This window comes from Poecilia reticulata, chromosome 5 (assembly GCF_904066995.2).
Source record: "Poecilia reticulata chromosome 5, P_reticulata-male-v2, whole genome shotgun sequence".
NCBI classification, from domain to species: Eukaryota; Metazoa; Chordata; class Actinopteri; order Cyprinodontiformes; family Poeciliidae; genus Poecilia; species Poecilia reticulata.
In genome coordinates this window covers 27,270,384-27,292,682 of record NC_088834.1, presented here as the reverse complement: position 1 = coordinate 27,292,682, position 22,299 = coordinate 27,270,384, and the positions used below count along the sequence as shown (strand labels likewise).

The window sequence follows — 22,299 nt, the reverse complement described above, 5'->3', positions numbered from 1 at the left end:
CAAAAACACTGTGTTCCTTAATATCAAGGCTGAAAACTCACCTATTTCGAGTTGCCTTTGATTAATAGTAAGTGGAACTTTGTTCAGTCTGATGTGGATTTGGTTTATTATTCTGATTATGACATTTAACAAAATTATTTTTGACGTAATTTCTTCTACACTTGAGATAAGGCAGAACTAATTTACAAGTAACTTTTTAATCAAGCTATAGGAGCTTGTTTTAAGCAAATAATTCCTTAATATTGATTTTTAAAATGAACTAGTCCCACTGGTAAATTATTTCACTTATTATTATAAATGAAATAATCTGCCAGGGAAATAAGCACTTTTTTAAAATCAGTATTGGGGATAATTGACTTCAAAACAAGCTCCTATATGTCACTGAAAGGTTAATTATGAAATAATTTTGTCTTACTTCATGTGTACTTGGATATTTGCACTATAAAGTAAAAACAGTTGGTAAGATTTTGTGTTTTTGCAGTGCAGCAAACTTTAAACAGGTCTTCTAATGACCCTAACTTGACAATAACTTTCTTTTTGCCATTTTTTAGGGAAATGTTTGTCGAAAGAACTACTCAGTTATTCACACACCTGCGCTGTAGATTCCTGCAGATCATCCACAAACACCACAGGCCTCCTGGCTGCTTTATTTGCTGTAGAGCAGGGGTGTCAAACTCCAGTCCTCGAGGGCCGGTGTCCTGCAACTTTTAGAAGTGCCTCTGCTGCACCACACCTGAATAGAATAATTAAGTAATTAGCAAGGCTCTGGAGAACTGAGGAGGTAATTAAGCCATTTGATTCAGGTGTTTTGTACCTGTGGCACATCTAAAAACTGCAGGACAGCGGCCCTTCAGGACTGGAGTTTGACACCCCTGCTGTAGAGCCATAATAACCAAAGCTTACTTTAACTCTCCTCAACTTCATTCCTGACCCGTCTTCTGTGTTATTTGATCTTCATGATGCCGACATTAAATTACACACAGGTGTACATACTTATTCTATGGGCTATTGCTTACACAGGATTATATTTACGGTACAATCTATTGAGGTTTATAAAGGTTGTAGTGTGACAAAATGAAAAAAGGACCAATAGGAGGAGTAATGTTGCAGGGCACAGTTTGTATTCAGTCTATGCCCAACTAATGAAGAGTTGAGCTCATATCAAGCAGAGGAATAGGAGAACAGGCAGGAAAGAGACAGGAAAAAGAAAGTGACACAGAGGTTGGTCATCCGTTAACAGAGTAGTTCACATGGGATGTAGCATTTACGGAGAAAAGCCAAATGCCATAACAGTTAATCAGGCCTTGAATGCCATCTGCTTCATTACTCTTTACAACACTGCTGTGGAGCCACATTTCAAAGAATGGATGTACACTTTTCTCTATATTTGCAGGAGCAGCAATATGTGGATAAAATAATGTCACTTGTCTCCAGACTGATGTGTCAAACTGGGACACACGCAGAGAAAGGGAATGAATACATCATTTACGCAACCCACAGCAGGGCCGGGAGATGCCACGCCGTTTACTCTGCGGGGAGTTGCAAATTTCTTTTGAATAACCAAGGTCTAATTGACAGAAAAACAATGTGCTGTCACTTTGCTGGTATGACTGTCATTAACACATTTGTCTTTTTTTTTTCTTTTTTTTGGTACGTGCTCCAAGGCATTATTGTTTTGTTGGCCCCGATCCCTCCCCAGTGCAGTGAATATGTTTTAAAATGGTTGTGAGCAGAATGTTGTTAGCTGCGCCACGCTCCCTGGGGGGAACAAAACACGGGAACAATTGGCTCATTAGAAGGAGAGAGAGACTTCAAGCTGCAATATGGCTGGAACACACTCAGAGGAGAGACACAAAGTCAGCCAAGGAAGAGCACAGATGGATAGGTGGGAGGGTACGCTGGGAGAAACAAAGGCTCGTCAACGGAGCAGAGACAACTTTGTGTTCGCAGCAAAACGACGGTGAGACTGGCGAGAGAGTGAGAGATTCTCGAGACGATCTGAAAACATGAACGCGTCTGAAAAGGAGAGCGGGAGGAGTTAAATGTCACGTATATTGGAGTCCAATAAGTTAATCACGTAGTCCTAATTGCTTCTACACAAATACAAGACTCTGGAATTAGTTTTAAGCACCAGGAAGGTGTGGGTATTACAGGATTTTGGTAAATTATAGGTACTACAAGGCGGCATATGCCTGTAACCTTGAATTGTAAGATAACGTTAAAGGACTTTTTTTTTTTCTATCCCCATACACAATTTATAATACCTTATTTCATTCAATTCACACACACACCTACTCATACTGGAGGCTGCTGAGGCCGGGGATTAAATCACCTTCTGACCACAAAACCATAAGATCGACAGTCAAAGAGCTTCACTGCAGTGAAGATAAAGTCACCCCTTTACCCATTTCAAATCAAACTAATTTTGATGTCAGATAAAAATAACCCAAGTAATGAGTAATGTTTTTATTTACCAATGGAAAAGAAAAAGGAACTCAGGCCAATCTGGTGTTTTGCTAAGATAAATATATTTTCCACTATTAAATCATGAATTAACTGTTATCCACATTTTGGGTTGAATTTTGTCTAGAAGGGGTTACAAAGGCTTTGGGGTCCTAGTGACGCGCAGCGAAGGCAATCATTCACACATAAAGAAAACACATCACAGGACTGAACCTTCCCAGGAGGAGCCATAATTACTCCAGCAGCACATTGAGGCAGCGTAATGTTCTGGGCTGCAGTGCCGCTTCAAGAGCTGAACGACTTGATGATGGAGCCATTCAGCTCTCTCCTAAATGTGTTCCACAATTATTCCATCAAAAAATAAATTAAGTTGTGTTCAAAACTTTTGCAATTGTAATATTTTTGTTTCAAACAAAAAGGAAAAAAACTTTTCACTTAAAAAGCTAGCAGGAAAGCTAAAGTGGGAAAACACACAGGACTTCGCTGTTAGTTAATAAACACACGAAGGCATTACGTAAGTTTTTAACACATATTTCCTCCAGATACATTTGGTATTTTCCACGCTTAATGCCACTCGACAAAGGTGCGCTGGTTAACGAATTCAACATAAAGACAGGCGAACATTACACAAGCCTAGTTTATGCACTTTACCTAATGCTAACATTAGCTAGCATGATATGCTAACAGGGACCAAGGCAGACAAGATATGCGACTGTCGTCATAAGATATGTAAGATTTCTTCTTTGAAAAAGGGCAGGACACTTTAGTAGCCGTTAACCGTGAAATTTTGTGGAGCTTGCTTACCATTCACATTCTGTGTCCCGTCACTGAAGCGAGGGAGCAAACCCTGCAGTTCAAGGCAGAGTTCTGACAGAGCAGAAAGTAAGTCATCCGCTTTAGTCAGCGCTAACCAATAGGAACACATCTTGCATCGCTCGTCTGTAGATGTTCATGTTTCCACCAATCAAAACTCTTCGGGTTCAATCAAAAAAGGGACTGTCAAAAACTTAGGCTGTCAACCAAAACATTCTGACACGCGCAAATAAAAGTTTATGTTCTGCAAATAACTTTTTCACTTCGTGAGACAAAAATTAGTGATTTTAATTTTTAAAAAAAGTTTTTTTTAAACAAAACGTTTTTTGTTTTTTAGATAAGTTTTCGTTTTTAGTTTGAAACAAAAAAGTTATTCCAATTCCAAAAGTTAAAAAAAATTATTTTGTTTTAGATTTTTTTTTTCATTGAATTGAAACAAATTCAACTCCATATAGTTTTAGACTTGGGCTTTTTTTTGTCAATGTGTCATTTAAATACTGAACCTTTTTAAACTTGACAACTCAACCAAGAAACAGGTAAACAAATATAAGCATAACTAAATGTAGTTCAAAAATGATTTGATCATTTGGTTAAACTAAATGTGACTTTCAACATCTGTGTGGGGCTTAATTTGGACATTACATTAAAAAAACTTTATCTCAAATTTTTCCAGTATTTATAAAGATAAGGACTAACCAGCCTAAAACGGAAAATAAAAGCATGACCACAGATGTCCGGTAACTGGGAAATTTATCTGGCGGTTGTGAGTTTCCTTTCAAGCTTTGAAAAAAAAAGTAAATTAAAAGATCAATGTTTTTTTTTTGTTTTTTGTTTTTTTTTACTTTTAAAGAGGAAATTGAAAGCAAAAGACAATGTCCACTGAAGAGAAAATGTCTTACTGCACTTATCGAAAACCTTTGTACAAAGAGAATGCCAATATGCAGTTTTAACAGCAGAGCAGCTTTTACTCCATCTGCAGTATACAGACTCAAGGTTTCTATCTTTTAATGACACACAAAGTCCACAAAAAAACAAGATTTATGGACTCTTGGAAACTCTCCAGTATAGGAAGAATAAGCAGATTTTTTTCCATCATGCCATTTCTGAGTACTTTAAAGGAAAAAAAATCAATAAAGTTTAATAAACAGTCTTTTTTTTTCTGTCCACATCCTGTGCTGCACACCACTGTCATTTCTGATGACTAATAACACCCATACTCTTTGATTAATGTGCAATAGAAAATGGGTGTTTTAGTGGGTCAGCTTTTACATGGCAGCACTCCAAATATATTTTTTAATCTGCAATAAAGCCCTCCACTGGAAGCAAACAGGACAGCTGCTGCTATATTTACGCTCTTTATGCTCCTTGTGTGTGCCAGCGTGTCCTCTCTCTTTGTTCCCAACTACCTCAACTGGCTAATGCACACATCTGTTCTCCCCATTGTTGCTCCTTATGTCTTTTACTTAGTGCCCACTGAGTTACTCACAAGGTCACTTAGTATTAAGGAGGCCTGACACTTAAAGCTTACAAAAGAGCTGTAAAATCATGTCTATCCTTGACATTTTGCTGTGCTTCAGTATAGTAACAGTTTTAAATTATTTTTTTGTAGAAAAAAGTTTTAACTGTTAGATCAATTGGACATTATTCAACTTTGATTGGATTTTTTTTTTTTGTTGAAAATTAGCTTATTGACTTCACAGTGCAGCACCGGTAGACTTCTAGATGAGAGGAGATACTGCAGAGTTACCGTCTACAGGAACAGAACCTCTTGGTTAAAATGTATTCACGGTGTGCAAGATGAGGAGAGAGAGAACCCGAGAGGCTGTTTATTAAATGTTATTGATTTTTACCATAATTCATCACACAGAAATAGCAAAATCATTTTTAAGAGAATCCACAAATAACGTTTTTAGAAGTGCGGGTGTTTTATTTAGAGACACTGAGCCTAATTCAGTCTGTGAGGGAGCGGAATGGGGATGGGGGTGTAAGGCTGACTACGTACTTAATCTTATTTCTAGAGATGCAATAACTATGTTGGCAGAAAAAAATGGATTTTATACCCTCTGTGAAGTAAAATGCCCTTTTTGCCACCTATGCTTGTGAAAGCATATGTTGTAAAATATCAAAAATAAATATTTAATAATTTCTGCAATGCAGAGGTTTCTATTATTGCAATTTTATAACCAAATTTTACAAAATGTGACTGATCCCTGTAACCACGGAAATGGCTTGTATCACAACATAAATGTGTCTATTTTAAAACAAAATGAAATAACTATCGTTGTTTTCCTCAGTTCTATTACTGGATGGAAAATTCAATTAGAAATTATCCACACACACTTTCACGCAGCAGTCTCTCTTAAGCCATCTTCAAAAGGTTCCCCATTCCCCACCATTCAGATGTCGAGTCGGCTTTGAGAAAAATCAACTAAATGACAATAATGATGTCAAGTGGTGATGTCCTTTTAAAAAAAAATTAAATACAAAGGCCTAAATTTTCACAAATGTGAGTCTGAATTGAAAGTAAATATTAAATTTCAAAAAGAGGTTTACAAGTTTTTTTGTTTTTTTTATTCTAACCCAAAACTGTTCTGTTTTGAAAGCAAGAGATATTTTTAGGTACTCCTAGTTTAACTCTTAATTTCAAGTCTCTACAATAACAAACCATACTGACAAAGTTTACATAATTCAGTCTTGAAAGGTATAAACTTCACTTCTAGCTGGTGATGCAAAAATCAGATCAATAATTGGCAAATATTCTCTTGATTGATTATAACTGGCTCCCACTCTCATATGCATGTTTGAGTAAATAAAATAGTTTTTAAATGGAAGCTTTGACATTTTAACAGCGGTCATGCTCCCTAACAGAAGGAGCTCACATTGTTGTTGTGGAAAAAAACCCTAACTATATCCAATTACCTTGGTTCTTTTTAGCTCAACATACAGTGATTAAATAAGGATAATTAATCAGAAAATGGTTTAGACTGGCACCACTAAAATGTTAAATCTGAAACATTTTATATTCCATCTTGAACTCTAGATGGTAGATTTGGAAAACTCTTGAAACACTTCACAATATTTTAGTCCTTTAGTAATGATCTTACAAACAATAACATCGACTCCAAATTGGTAATTTGATCATATTTTCAGGGGGAGAAGGAGAAAGCCCTATTCCAGGCCAAATTACATACGAAGTATGGTCTACTAAATTTGTTAAAAGGAATTGGAATTAAAACTCAGGTGTTTCTGGAAAATTGATTGGAAAATAGAGAAACAAAATTACAATTGGAGCCATCAAAATCTAAGGCCTGAATCCATCACCAGAACATGGAGGGGAGGACTCCCTGTGACCCGATGACCTCATTATGCCATTCAGTGAAGTAACGCTCTGGTGGTGGTCCCACCACCAGAGCGAAGGCTCTGGTGGTGGGACAACATAACCATGTCATATTTTTGGATGTTTGATCACCTAAACACATTATAGCTTAGTTTTATGGGATGTGTCCAGGGGGTTGCAACACAGAGCTGCGATGCGTTCACTGCCTGCTGTCTCGCCTCATGATGATCTCCCCACTGGGCCGTTCAGCATTGCCTCCAAGTACAAGGAGAGTTGGAGTCTCACCAGCCACTGTGGGGAAAGTCATCCATTGAGGATTGACCAACTTCAAGAAGGAAACCATCAACACCAACCCTACCCAGCTGTTTGGAGCTCTGATTATCCTGACGTCAGCCTGCAGCTACAACGCTAGCTACATCGACCGCCTCATCTCTGTCTGCATGCGATCACTGCAGAAGATGGTTCAAGAACACCTGAGCCCCCAGCAGGCCAACCGGGGGTCACAGAGCCCAGTCCAGGGACCAGTGAGCTGGTGATCTGGTGAAGACTCGGCTGTCGGTGATGGGCATGGAGATGAGAAAGAACTTCATCCAGGTCATCCTCACATATCCGATAGAGGCTGCAGAGGATCAAAGACCAGCAGCCGTATTCCGAGTCCGAAGCCATAATCTGTGAGGGAACCAGCAGCAGCGCTGTAAAGAGAGGACCGTCTCTGGAACTGGCCGAGACCGGGCAGGATGTCAAGCGTTTCCTAATGGTAGCCGGCACTGGGTCCATGGTGTTTGGGCCTAGCCAGTCTATGTAAGCAAACCTGTGGAGAAGCAACACACCGACACCTTGGTCAACTTCCTATTTGCATGTTCGTACACACACACACACACACACGCACAACTAAGGTTTTAATCAAATGACATGCTAGGGAACGTCTTCTTTAGGGCATAGCTTAGATGGAGGCTAACAAAGAGAACTAGAAACTGTTGTTAGATGCCATTTTGTTCTGTTAGCCCGTAAGGACAGCATTAAAAAAATGGACCAGCGTTGCATTTTAGTCTTAATAAAAGGAATTGATGACCTCAACTCACCGACTCTTCTTCGACCTCATACAAACCTAGCTGGAGAAAGGATAATTCTCCAGTCATTATAGTGTCATACCTGCATGACTTCTGTAGCAGTGGCACCTGATTCTGTTCCATATTGTATTTATGTTGTAACGCTGCTGCCGAGGATTAGTAATTTTAATTTTCTAAATGATCAGAATCCACTTAGCACAATGCAACAGTGCAGCGATTTGTGTGCCCAACTTTCACAGATTAAGGTACATGTCACTGTTATTAACTTCATTAAGAGAAAACGACAGCCATTTTTTTCTTGAGAAGAAAGAAACCTAGCTGTTCCTTTAAGAAAATAAACTTTGGCCTAACAGCTGTACCAAAATATGGCTCATTTCCTAAGTGTGTTATGTGTGGATGATTTCAAAACCAAGACTGTTCTTTATTTTGAGATCTTTCTTGAGCCAAGTCCCTCCAATGACTTGGGGGAATCTATAAAGAGAATAATGTATTTTAATTCAGTGATTGGATGGAAGACCTTTCTATGGCAACTAAGTCAAGACAACTGTCCCAAAAAACACAACAACAGACTGAGTCACATTACAGACACGTTGGTGTGGATGTCTCTCTCTCTCAAGAAAACAGCAAGACAGAGGGACAGAATCCGAGGAACTCTAAGGAATATTTTATCACAGCAGCCTGTCCCTCTCTGCGGATGGAAAGTCTTGCGGCAGTTTGGAAGAAAGTTGAGCCACTCGATGTCTCCAGTGCTTTGTTCAAACATTTTAATAAAACTTTTAAGGACAAACCATCTATAAGTAATGCACTTTATTGAATCCATAAACATCCCACATGGACTATTGGTACCAATTTCAAGGACCTGCAGTCAGATGAAAGGGTTATTATACAGACCCCATTAGTTCATTATTTGTTCATACAACTAATTTTACAGACAATATTTAAACCAGTAAAAGAGACAGACTATAGTCATCAGATGCCCCAATTTTGGGGGGATTTTTTTGTAGGATTTGTGCATAATTTCCCTCAGATCTGCTGTTTTTAACAATGTAATTCAAGGGCCCATGTAAATCATAAATGTCTTAAACATTCCCTTGATTTATCCCCTGGTTGGATTATGAAAAGAAATGACCCCATAGGCAAAACCGTGCAAAGAGGCCTCTTACTCACCCTGGCAGGGACCCAGAGGGTGCACTCCTTTAGTGATGATGTAGCAGCTAAGGACAAGTTTTCTTCTTAATTAGAGACGAAGGAATTTGGTAACAACACAAGGTCAGAGGGATCTGACAGCACTGCGTCAATAACCTGACAAAGTAAAGGAGCACTAACAAGATAACTCTGCAAGAGATCACTTTGTGGTTAATGTTCAAACTGGGATTTAATCATGTTCTTTGCAGATTTAACAGCTTTATTATTTAAACACCATTCTCTGCCAGCTGATCTCCAGCTAATAAACAGTTTCAAATTGGACTCAAACTCTTTCTAACTGGTTCACCGCTCTGTTGTCCAGGTGACAAATGGTGCACATCCACACACTTTGAATGAAAGAGAAGATCTTAAAATAATATGTCTGCTTAATCCTTAGGCAGCTTGTGTATCCGATGACTCAGGTTTAAGCCTCTCTTTAAGAACACATTGTTCTTTTCTTTTACTTTGGTCATTTGCATTGTAATAGCTTTATTTCATTTTTGTATTTTCATCGAATTTTGTTCTTCATTCTTACAAACAGAATTTATTTGTGGAAACAGTACAACGTTAAAATAATATTCACAGAGAGGTACCCATGCATTTGCCACATTTAGCCAACGATTAAAACTAAAATAGCTTCTTGTACTCATCTACTGCTGATAACATTTCACAGCTCACAACATGCTGGACTAAAATTTTGGTTACATTTTGGTTATTGTACAAGTTTAAAGCATAATACATTACATTTACTCAAAACTTGACCCGGTTCCTTTTTCCTGAAATGCTGCATCAGTGCAGTGAAAGCCTCTGACTGTGTTGAGGTGTTAAAGTAGAACCCATCTTTGTTGCATTGTTGGAGAGATTGCTACAACTGTAAGGTCAGGAGTCTGCAAAATTTACAAACCAGAGAGCAACTGTTACATTAGCTTTTGAGAATATTTTTTTGATAAAGTGTCAAATGTAGACAATTTTAGGTCATTTTAAAAGAACCACTATTTTATCTTTAATTTTGGGTTTTAAGATAACAAAAAGAAAAAAAAATGCAAAAAGAGGATGGATACATTTTCTCCTATTGATTATTGATGTTTATGGCAAAATACCGTTTCCAACATGACAAGAAAAAAAAATACTATCGCTGATACTTTTAAAGTAATTTCGCTGCGTAAATTCAATGCAGAAAAAAATGGTAAAATCCCAATTTATTATTGTATCTATACTTATTCCTTTTTTAATTGTTGATTCTACAAGTTATCAAGAGCCATATTGTGGAAAGCCGGTTCCGGAGCCGCAGGTTGCAGACTCCTATGCCTATGTCTTGCTTTTCAAACCCAGAAAAGTTTAGCTCAGCGACGGAGCAACGTTTCGGGTGCTTTCGCACTAACAGAGACACTCGGTGTTCTTTTGGCAAGTGACAAGCTGTTCTCACCTGCAAAATATCCTGTTAGCACAACGGCTATAGAGCTCCTCTGGTTCGAGCGAGCTTAAACCCGCAGCGACCTCTTCCGACCGCAGAGCTTCTCCACCGCCGCCATGACGACCTGGAGCAGCCAGAAGAGCGCAGGTGTTACCAATCAGGCTAATTAAGGCTGCGCAGCTTCCTGGGCAGGGAAGCAGGGTCGCATTTGATGCTGCTACACCTACCGTGACATTTTAAAACTAGAAAAACATCTGGAAAGGTTTGTTTTCTTGTGGTTGCTATTATTTTCAAGCAAACCCCAACAAATTAAATGTTGAGCTATTAAGCTCCAGCAAACAAAAATGGTGTATTTTCTTTCAAGCACATCGACCTTTTCTTCATCAAACCTTTCAATAAAACTCTTAAGACTAAATACTTTTTTAAAAAATCACAGTCTGAATCAGAACTAAGGAAAACAATACACCAGAAATATGCATGTTGACACTGAAGTTGGAGCTTGACATACATTCTTAATAACAAAATGTAAAATATTTCAGTAAAGTGATATTAAAGAACGTGATGAGATACTTTATAACCAGGTTAAGTCATTGGCAATACAAGCTAATAACATTTTTCTTTGCTAGATAAATGCAGTTAAGCCTGGAATTATTCATACTGCTAGCAAAATTTACATTTTGAATTATTTACACTCAACAAAGAAGTTTGATTCTGATAGGATATGAGTCTGGTATTTTTCAAAAATATTATAAAAAAAAAAAAAGATCGTCAGTTTTGAAACAAAAAATATTTTTCTGTTTAAATGTTATTAAAAAGTTACTATGCTCCCTCAGATTCTCTAGCGGATTCACTATAGAGTTGAAGAAACATATTGATAAAAGAAACAGATCATTTCAATCCTAAATCTTCAAGAAATAATAATGAGGTAAGCAGGTAGATAAGTTCATCCATAGTACAAATAATAAGAAAAGAACAAAGTATACTTTATACAAACAACATGCACAAAAGATACATTTCTGCTTGAAGTAGGAATGACAAACCCGTGTAAACAGTTGAGTGCAAAAGAGGCATTGCATTGCAGTCAGAGGTGACTGTTGAACGTTGTCATGGCCTGAGGCAGGAGTGATTTCCTGTACCTGTTGCCATGGCAGCGCAGTTGGAGAAGTGTTTAAGGAGACACTTGGCTGCTCTGAGGGTGATCAGGGTTAGCCATGATGGATAACAACATCCTCCTCTTTACCACACTCTCCAAACTGCTAGGTTTGTTCAGCAGAGGATGTTGAATCGCAATGTGTAAAAGATTCAAAAGAAACTGCTAATAGACTTACTTAATTATGGTTCCCACTAGGCTTTAAATGCTATTCAGACATATTGGATTTTGAGATTATGGTTTTACCTCTGACTACTTTAAATTCTGACTTCGGGGTTAAGTATTTGTTCATTTGTTTCGTTGAAATCTTATACTTCGGAGTATAGATGAGATGCACTCAGAGGTTTATCTCTTATAAAGCAGTGCAGTGCCAGTAAATAAGAATGTTATTCTTTCTGCTATTTTTTTGTTAGTGTAATATTACAGATGAAAAAGATCAGGGTCCCATTATAAAGCTGTTTTAATGCTTCCACTGAGGTGGTAGTTGTTTCATATCGGCCACAAGATGGCGCCACCAGCTCACCGTCTTCTCATCTTTAGCTCTGGTCCAATCAGTTTTTCAGGCCTTTTAGTTTTGTGACAGCGTTCAGAAAAAAAGCCCCTTTTTTTTCTCCCAAATGTTTGCGAAACAAACAGAACAGTGAGATTTGTGCAAACATATTTTCTTTCTTCATCACCATTATTGGACTTTTTATCCAAATAAAATCTGAATTACAAATCGTATACCTTTTTAAATCCATCTGTAAATATCTAAGATGTATTTGTCTCTTTTTGTTATTTCAAGCAAGTAAATCAGGTATGCTGAAACCTTCCTTCAGGTGGGAAATGTCAGCTTGCAAAGACTTGTATCACAAACACTCACCATCTATCCATTACAGCTGCACAGCAATAGGTGTAAATGAGATATGACAGCAGCATCTGCCTTCCATTGCCCTGGAGGCTAATGTGTCTGTGTGTGTGTGTGTGCGTGCGTGCGTGTGTGGGGTTTAGACAGGCGGGAGGCAATCTGCTTAGCTTACATAAACTCATCCAGGAGTCATGGGAGAGCGAGAGAAAGCAGAGAGCAGTAATAACCTGTGGATCATGTCTCCTTAAGTCAACATCAAGGCCATGTGTTTATTTATTTATTTTTTCCCCCCTAAAGGCAAAGAGCTCCTGGAAAAGGACGGTCTCATAACAACACCTCCTCTAACCTGCTCGTTTCATCTAAACCATCCTTCCTCTAGAAAGCGCACCGCCACTCGCTACGAAGGGCGAACAACATCTTCGCTCCCTCAGCTGGGTTTCAGTTTTCCCATGGAGCGGCGTGGAGCCTGTAACAACAGGCCACACCTATACGGAGAGAAGCCCATGATCTTTTTAAATATGTCTCTGAGAATTGTTGTTGTCATTACCGGCAGAAGTGTTATTACAGGCATTACTGCGAACGTGACAAAGGGTTGCTGAGATCACAGATGGCAACAGCAGCTTGGTGATAGATAGATCCCAGATGGTTTCACTCCATCGCGGCCCCGGACCGAGCGAGTCGACTGCAGGATTAGGCTCACCGAGGGGGAAACGGAGCCAGGGAAACGAGGAGAGTTGAGTGAAAGGTTAAGTGGCACCTGCAGACAACAGGCCATTGGCGATGTCATAACAGAGATGTAAAGACCCCTGCTAGGATAGTTTGTTAGAGACCAAGTTAGCACACCGGGGATGTTTGCAGCCAGTAAAGCACTTGGCTTTCACTGTTGAAAAAGTCACTGTAGAATTTACAGTAACTTTCTGGCAGCATGGTTGCCAGCCAGATACTGTAACTTTTTTACAGTATAGCCGCACTGTAATCTTATTACAGTTTTACTGTAATTTCATTGCAGTCTTACTGTAAATTTATTACAATTTTACTGTAAGTTAGCTTAGGCAAACAATGCAATAGAAGCAACAGTAGCTCAATGTAACTACATAAAATATATTTTTTTCCCCAAACACAAAACTGCAATACAATGTTTTTTTAAAAAGTACTTACCCGGTGAAAGTCATCGTTGGTTCCGCCCTCTGGCCCGTTAATGTCGGCCTCCAGCCGGCGAATATTAACAGGCCAGAGTTAATGTAAAGTTTTAATTTAAAGTTTACAATAAATAACATGTCCAATAACATCCCATATACTTTCCATACGCATTTCAGATCACAGTAAAGAGCTGCATTTTCAAAACCCGGCCATCTCACTGTACTTTCATGAAGTAGTTTTTACAGCCATTTGTTACAGAGCTGATACCTTCACAGGCCCTTTCTGCTCCTGAAGGGTCCGGTTTGGCGAGTGCTAGAAAAGCAAGTTGCCTGTCAACGAGGCCGCTCCGATGTGTCTTTTTGTGGCTGACAGACTGTGAGACTGTTCCAGATTTTTCACCCTGTCTGTGCAACATTTGGTGTGCCAAACCAAATAAGCTCAATAAGCTCAATTTTGAAAATATTTATTCTCTGAGCTTTAGACCAACAGAAGGGAGCGACCAAATGTTTTTCTTGTCACAAAAGTCAATAAACGCATTTTGTTTTGTTGATATATTCTGATTTCTATGAATTCAATCAAATAATCTGCAGGCTTATAAAGTGACCTTCTGATGGAGGCCACATTTGGACACTTTCACATCCTGCAGCTGGGGTTGCAGAACTGTAGGTTCATGGCCTACAAATACCTGGGTTCACATTGGGCGATTTTTGACCGCAGTAGCCAAACTCCTTCACAGAGAAAGAAAATCTTTGACCCTGAGCTTGAATCGGTGGTCTGTGCTCGTTTAGCACGGCAGACGCGGCAACAGGCGATTTAATGCTGCCGCCACCAAAATCATCCTGCTAACCATCTAGCAGCGTCTTCTGTTTGCCGATTCTCCTCCTTTTTACCCTGACATGAGATCGTCCTGCTTCCTTCCCCTCTTCCTTTCTTTCAGCATCCATGTCTAACAGTGAGCACGTCGATATGCGTAGCTTGCAGTTCTTTTATTGATAGACTAAAAGCTTGGTTGGATCTGTCGGACGCTTAACGTTGCAGCAATAAGTCATGCAGTCTGGCACCTTCCATTGTGCGATGTGACAGGAGTTATTATAATTTCTCGCCTGTACAGTTTTACAGGTTAAGTCCTGTAAGGTTCTACAGTACGTGCCAAAGCTCATGACATCACTAAAACTGCTGGAGGTGACGCTCATGCAGGCAGGCCGTCCAAATTCATTTAGTACTTTATCGACGAAATGATAGTCCTCTTTTGATTTGTTCTATGTCAAACTTGTTCCCCTATTGGCTCTTAAAGTGCCAGCGGTTGCAGATTTACACCTTACAAAGTAACTCAATGAGGAGTGTAGATCACTGAACAAAACAAATTATCTGAGGTTTCTTTCTTTGCCATTGAAACACAATGGCGCATTACAACATCCGTGATCCTGTTTAACTTCAGCACCACAGCGTTTTCAGAGCTCTGGCTTTTCTTTTTTTTTTGATAAATCAACTACACTTTATAGAAATCGCTTGTTTGGTCAGCCTCATATTGTTCAGCCTCATATTGTTCAGCCTCATATTGTTCCTCTACTCAAAATAACACTATTTACGTGTGATTCCTCTTACTCACATTACTGGTAAGTAGTCACCTTTCTTTGCCCTGCCTCCTCGCCATCATCGTCCCTTCATGAGAAGTCAAACCGTTACCGTACGTGAATGACTCTTTCCCTGCTATTGGTTGGATGGTTTACCCTAATAGCTGAGTTAAACCTTTTATTTGCCCAACTCTGTGAACACAAACACAGCTAAAACCAGCCCTTGTGCACCACTAAGTCTATTGAGCCTCTCCCGGTGGGACGCTGGGAACGCTTGTGCAGACGATTGTGTTGGCCTTTGGTAAGCTTGATGATTCACACGTGATCTGGTGCCAATTTGCGGGTCTCAACACACCATCAGCACACACCTGCCCTGCCCAGCCAGCGGGATGATGCCTTATTGTGCAACAGAAGGACAAATTCCCTCATCCTTGCAGATTTATTAGTTTGAAACTAAAAGCTGACTGTGGTGTATGTAGCCTGTTCATGTGTAATGTGTATTTATGCTTAAGCCAATTTCACTCTGGTGCATCCAAATTAAATACAGTGCACCTGACTGGTAATAAATCGCCTATAAATCCAATGGAGTGTAATTTAATCCCAGTGTCAGTTAAGATGTTTTGTTAAAGAAGTCCTGCTTGCAGTTTACACATACGCACTCACGCACACACACACACACACACACACACACACACACACACACACACACACACACACACACACACACACACACACACACACACACACACAGCAAAAGTGTGGGAAACTGTGTGCTGGTCAGATGAAGCCAAAACGAAACTGTTTGGACTGTGTGTTTAACGCAGTGCAGTGGAGGAAGCCACATTGTGTTTCACTGCCATGAAGCATGGTAGTGGCAGCATCATGACTCTTGGCAGTAGGGAGAAGAAATCTGGTCAGAGCTGATGAGAAGATAAACAATAAATATAACACAAAATGTTTGCACATTTAGTTAAATAAATAGATTTGTGTCCATTATTGATGAATTCACATCGAATTGTTTTATAAATTGTCTGTTTCTGTCGATTTGTAGTTTGATTGGTTTTTAGTGAGATCGGAATAATGAATTATAATAATGTGTGTAATTAATTATTATTATGGTTTTTCACCAATTCGTGATCTGTTGAATCATACTTGATTACATCAACCTGCCCAGTTACTGCAGGTGTAGCATTTTAGTCACTATGACCTGGTGCCATGCATCTCTCCTTTTAAAAAAGTTAATAAAATGTTGTACATCGTCTCTGTGCAAACAAATAATGAGAATAAATGGAGCTAATTACAACTGCCTCATAGCTTCACCTTCCGGCAGGATAATGACTCTAAGCTGACAGTCTGAACAATAATAAACTGGTTTAGACCAGTGGGTCCAAAATCTGGTCTGGGGCAATTAAAGAGTGGTACGAATCTGACTGTCCAGTGGAGGCACTTAATACAGATCAGGGCTGTTTAAACAATATTTTGGGTGAGGTTTTTTCCTGCCATTTTGATTTAATCCCTGTTGTGGGCTAATTTTTAAACTCGACTAAGTAGAGCAAACGTTTTTGAAGAAAAAGGAGTATCTTGTTCTTGATGCCAAACATAAAATGATCATTAAAAACAAACAAACAAAAAAAACAATATATAATATAATTAGAAAACAACTGATTCACCCAAATTAGGGAATTGATTGTTTCCTTTCTCTAAAATCATCAAACACCCAAGGCACTTTTTACATTTCACATCCACAGTGAGTTGCTGATTCAAACTGCTCTGGTTGTGTCTTTAAAATGTTGCATGTAAAATGTGGCAGGTGAAAACAGAATAATTCAGAAAGAAAGTCAATTGTTTAGAGAAAGCGAGCACTTTTAACTTGTGATCTTGACCCTCTAGATGGACACCTGTGGTTTAGATAGAGGCATGTTCAGCTGCTGGAACGGTCCAGTCAAAGTCCAGACCAGGTCCCACTCTGAAACAGTAGTTGGTGACAGCAGTGAAATATCATTTAAGCAGATTAAGGACAGGGAGTTTTGATAAATTTGTACTTCCACTCACTCCCTGGAATATGTTTAATGCCATATATTTATGAAATATAAAGAAAAAAAACCTAAACTAAATATGCTCAGACTGCATAAATATATTATTGTAGGAGTATGTTCATTTAATTCAAGATAATATTTTCTGTATTTAGTAGATTATTTGGAAAATACAGATGTTTTGCTAATGTTGTTGTTACTAGCATTAGTTGCTAGCATTGGGCCCATGAAGTATTTCTGGCTCCGCCCCCGGTCCAAACCCGAATCCTATTCAGAATATCTGTGGGAAAACTGTTGAATATAAAGCTTCAGTTACCAAAAAGTAGCATTGTCATCAACATTTTTGTTTTTACATACAGTATGTGTCAGTAAAGCGCTCAAAAGTTTGGTTCACAGAGTTCTTCACGCGAGCCGCTCTGTCCCTGTGGCCTTGACGCAGGTGGGAGCCGCGCCGACAGTTCGCACCTGTAATCCGAAGAGCTGAGGTCACACCGAGCACTCGGGACAACTTGTTCTCTTTGTCTGTCATGCAAAGCTCCCTCCCTCTTGTGTATCTGGTGTCTTCCTCCCATCTTTTGCCCTCTGCATCTGTCCTCTAACAACAACAACAACAGAAAAAAAGAACTAGGGTGGGAACCGGAGCTGATACAGGTGGTGAGAGAGGGATGCGCAAAGGTTCAACCAGGAGAGTGAAACGTGAGAATGGAGAGGAGAGCAGGGGAACCATTTCTCCTAATGGCTTCCAGAGAAGGCAAACACCAACCAGCGCTGCCCAGATGCAATCAGTAGTCGCTCCTTCTCTTGACGCCTCACTTAAATGAGGATTGCCTTGTTTTCTCCTAAAGTGGCTGTACAGTTTGTTCCATTTCGGGGCAGAGGAGGGGAGGCAATCAGGCTGCAGCTTTGTGGAGAATATCACGTAGACCTGTTTACCAGTAATGCATAATTTAACAGGGTCTTCTCCCCCCATGCAGGGTAGGACGTGGCGTGAATGTCGTAACGCAGTGAAGAACGACGACGACAACAACAACAACAACAACAGAGACGCTCACGTAAAGCAACGTAAAGTTTCCTCGCCGTGAGCGCCTGTGGCGCCTGCCTCTCCGAAAGAGGTCGATTCTGTCACAAGTTTTCCACTGTTGGAGAGGAAAAGCGCCGTTGCAGTTTTCGTCCTGTGCCAAAGGGAAACCCTGATTTATGCTGTTTACCGGAGAGCCAGGCCTGAAATTTAAAACAGACACCGTCAGGAACAATCTATAATTTGCATAACAATCCCAGCTAGAGCCTAATTTTCCCTTAAGACTCCCCAAACGACGTAAAAGCATTCAAACCGCTTGAACGTTTTTATGTTACAATAAAAACCATTAGTATGTTCTGCTAGTTTCATGTAGGAGATGAAGCACAAACTAGCACATAATTGTGACAAATAAGTAGCAGTATGCATAGTTTTGAATGAGCTTTTTAATGAAAACAATCTGGAAAGTGTGGTGTGCATCTGGATTCAACCCCCTATACTAAATTATCATAAAATGAGACCAAAATTAACTTGCTATACAAAAAAAGGCAAGAGATTATCACTGACCGTCTTCATCCAGTGTGACTGATCTTATGCTACTTTATAAAGAATGGACCAACATTTTAGGACTTACATGTGCTAATCTTATAAAGACCATACTCCAAAAGATTTGGATCTCTGTTTGCAGAAAATAAAATGGTGCTACAAAGTATTGAAGATGCAATCTACACTTTGTCTATGAAAAAACAAATGTGAAGGTACATATCGTTTTCCTTCCATTTCATTATTATACACCATACTTTGCCAGAGTTGGGTACTAACTAACTCAGTTATATTTACTTTAGCAATTTTTTAAGGAAAAAAAAAAATTACTTTTATGAGTACTTTTACCATGCTGTACTTTTTACTTTAACTTGAGTCATTTTTTTTTATGAAGTATCGCTACTCTTGAGTAAAATTTCTGGATACTCTGTGCACTGAGAGTAACTTCACTGAATGAAGAACAGGTTTGTTGCGACCAAAAATTCAGCTGCAGTTTTCAGTTGCAGTATTTGTTAAAAATTCTAAAGTTTAACCCTGAAAGAAAATAATTTGGAAAAATTTTACTTTTGCCCGATTCTGTTATTTTGTATTTAAAAATACCAATATTTCCACTAACTTTATATTTTGGTCCGTCTGCTGATGTAATTGTTTGATACTCAGTACCTTTCCTCTCTTACTTGAGTAATTTCTTGGAAAGTTTTGCTTTTACTTTAATAAAAGCATGTTGCAGTCGTGCTGTTCTTACGCTGGTACAATTTTTGCTTTCTCTACCCACATCTGATTTTTGTTAATCCCAATCAAATGCACTGATGAAGAAGAAAGTTCACTGGGAGTGAATACTTCTGCAAGGTAGAGTAAATCCCAAAAAGATTGACGTAGGTGAATAACTATATAAATATAAAAGGTTCTGCGTTTGCATATTACATTTGTACATGCTGAACATAGAAAAAGGGGAACTGTATTTTCTAAATCTGGCAAGCGTTCTCTGCTTTTTGTACCTTTAAGGAGCTGTTCTCGTGTGTCAGTGTGAGGCCAAATAAGGACGGATGGACGGTGGAGAAAGAGAAGTGGGTGTTTATATTTAAAGCAGGAAGGTATAGGAAGGGAGGACAGAGAGCTGGAGCGTCAGGCTGGATGTTGCACCAGGTCATCAACAGAATAAGGAACATTTGTCCTGACAGAACCCAACAGGAGCCACCTTTCAAACAAGGCGGCGTGTGCTCGAGCCCCCGGGGGCGGGGGAGGTATCGTGTTTATCACAGCTGTTTAATATGTATGTCAGAGCCAATGTGTTTATGTGACCGCTCTTTGGCTTGGGAGCCAATCGGTTGAAAGACCACTGGAGGGGTCCCTCTGTGAACACTTGGCTCCAGCCTTTAGAGCGAAGGGAATAACAATCCTCTCTATGATATCTTCCACATGTGCTTCATGATCCTCTCTCCCGTTTTTTTTTTTTTTTTTCTGGCTGTTGTGTCCTTCATCAGATGTGCTGGAGTTTGGACAAGACTGACAAAGGGGAGAACAATACAGAGGGGTTAGAAAAGGCAAGTGACATGAAAACGTGAGAGGTTAAAAAAAAAAAAAGTTATTTCTCCGTACCCCCCTACCCCCGCTCCCTCCAATCCAAACAGCTACACAAACACTGTGACTGAAAGCTGAGTTTCGCAGGGTTTGGAGGGGGCGAGTAGCTGAGGCAGAGAGGGATGGATAGATGGATGGATGTGGGAGAAGGAAGGGAGCGAGGCGCTCAGCAGAGCCACTGAGTCTAGACTCCAGATGTTCCGGCAGCAGCAGAGTGGGCGCTTTGGCCCCCACCAGGCTGCGTTGGGAGTATCCCCAACACATGTCCCCACGCCGCCTGTAAATCAGCCCAGCCAGGCCTCAGGCAGCACCGCAGCCACAAAACCCCTCCGCCCGGACCCCCAGAGCAGGCCGGCCAGCGACAGACGGACGCCGATGAGCCCGCCGAACAGCCTTACGTCTTTAAATGGCCTCCCCGCTCTGCCTGTTTAAAATGGAAACTGTTAAAGAAAAAAAAAAAGAAGTGACTACCCTTTTCCATGTTCACCTTTCTTTTACCTTCCTTTTTGCATTTGTATGCACAGCTGGAGCCCCACATTTAGCGTACTACTGTATGAAAGGACTCACAACTTTTCATTTTTTCTCTCCATCTGACGTCAAGTCAGACTAAACTTTTCCTGGTTTAGATCAGTTTAGATTATTGAGGTCATTTCTACTTGTTAAATACCAGAATTGTGAAACAGAATATTTCATTTATTTTTTGCAAAACTAAAAGTTTAAATGTACTTTTATTCTCATATGCCTTAAAATTATTCAGAAAACCCCAGATGATGACGTCACAGTAGGATAAATCAATTTGATCAATTAATAACATTTTCTGATTTTGGGAAAACCTTAATTTATTTTTTTTAACAATGCACTCCTTGTGTGTCGAAAATTGACAGTGATGTTAGCTCACCCAAGAACTGCCATCTTTTTTGACGAGCTTGTTTTGCAGCTCCTATTAATTTCGACTTTGAATTTAGGTCAAATCACGGAAGGAATTATTTAAATAAAAGCCAAGTTTTTGAGATATTTTCTGTCATTTTAAAAATTTTTGTATACCCCACCTCTCGACCGAAATGTCTCGCTGGAGATAGACACCAGCACAACTCCCGACAAAATTAGGGACAGGGGTGTAAAGAAAATGGATGGATAGTTTATTTGAGAAGAAAGTCCGGTTCATTTGGAGCGCTGTGAATGCGCAACCAAACTCCGCCTTAAAACCAATGTCTTGGTTCGGCGGAAATGAACTCTGGTGTAGTTTGAATGCATATGTAAACAGCAAGTTGCCTGGAGGAAATTTTGTTTGGGAAAATACAACCAAAACAAATGCGCATGTCGAGCGCCAAACACAAAAGAGAAACACTACAGCCGCTAAAATCTGACTTTTGAGTTTCCGTCAGTGTCTTCTTTTGAGGTTTCTGTGTCGTTTCCTTCGGTAGTTCTCAGTGCAGCGCCACCACAGGCGAGAGAGGGAACAGGTTTTGTCAAAGGGTTTGATTTATTTGACACAGTGTGGCCTGGAAGCCAAAGTCACCAAGTGAAAATGTAGCAAATGTTCCAATCTTAGTCCCTAATCGAACCGAGTCTACTGGACTATCAGGCATGAAAACACCCACAGTTGTAATCCTACCCAGTTACTAAGGAAATCGACCTAACCTTCTGAATTTCATTACATTTTTTTAAAACAATTTTTTCTCTTGCTCTGACGTTTCCTGCTTTTGTAATCCTAACCGACATAAGCCAGGAAAAGTTTGGCTTAGTGTCAGAACATCTTAAAAAAAAAAAAAAAAAAAAAAAAAAATGCTTGTTTTTTTTTAATTAGCATATGTAAATATCTGGTTTCAACTGTAGGCGCCGCTCAAGACATGGACGATACCCACCGTACAGCCGCCTGTAGAACAGAGAGCAGCGCGGCTCTGCATCATAAACCCAGCCGCCTCTCCTCATTTAGCTCGACCGCAGCTCGTCTGCCGTCCTGCTCCCGAGTCTCACTGGCACCAGGGCATTCCTTCAATTGCACCCTGCATCCCAAAACTTTCACATCCACTCCAGGATCCATTCACACAATTACAGATTCCTGCTGAACGTGTGCGCGTGTGTGTCTGCGCAGCCCTTTTCCCATCAGCGCTCAACACATAATTAGACGTTG

At 39.8% G+C, this 22,299-nt stretch overlaps 2 protein-coding genes across 4 annotated transcripts in view; both read right to left on the bottom strand.

Moving 5' to 3' along the window:
- sulf2a (sulfatase 2a) overlaps window positions 1–3,351 on the bottom strand; it is a 71,706-nt gene extending 68,355 nt beyond the window's left edge. The window contains exon 1 of the mRNA XM_008410556.3: window positions 3,268–3,351. The gene's annotated coding sequence lies outside the window, so the exon portion shown is untranslated. The remainder of the gene's footprint in view (window positions 1–3,267) is intronic.
- A 3,362-nt stretch (window positions 3,352–6,713) lies between these two features.
- LOC145551750 (uncharacterized) lies at window positions 6,714–13,544 on the bottom strand. Of its 3 annotated transcripts, XR_014087649.1 has the most exons (4): window positions 11,323–11,671; window positions 10,295–10,406; window positions 6,972–7,424; window positions 6,714–6,904 (listed from the first exon to the last, which is right to left on the bottom strand). XR_014087649.1 is itself a non-coding variant. In XM_081607384.1 (3 exons), exons 1-3 carry the CDS (start codon window positions 11,351–11,353, stop codon window positions 7,040–7,042), a joined length of 528 nt encoding a protein of 175 aa, XP_081463510.1. In that variant the 5' UTR covers window positions 11,354–11,669; the 3' UTR covers window positions 6,714–7,039. The 3 variants fall into 3 exon arrangements, 1 of the variants encoding a protein (XP_081463510.1); XR_014087650.1 differs by lacking the exon at window positions 11,323–11,671 and adding an exon at window positions 12,827–13,544 and having other exon boundaries at window positions 6,714–7,424; XM_081607384.1 differs by having other exon boundaries at window positions 6,714–7,424; window positions 11,323–11,669.
- Between the last annotated feature and the right edge of the window lie 8,755 nt (window positions 13,545–22,299).

Excerpts from the sequence above, each read along its gene's own strand:
- LOC145551750 (XM_081607384.1), bottom strand. The coding sequence starts at position 11,353 with ATGCCTCTTTTGCACTCAACTGTTTACACGG. Across the intron at positions 10,407-11,322 it reads GCACTCAACTGTTTACACGG|GTCGTCATGGCGGCGGTGGA; the intron begins GTTTGTCATTCC and ends TGGCTGCTCCAG. Across the intron at positions 7,425-10,294 it reads GCTAACAGGATATTTTGCAG|GTTTGCTTACATAGACTGGC; the intron begins GTGAGAACAGCT and ends GCTTCTCCACAG.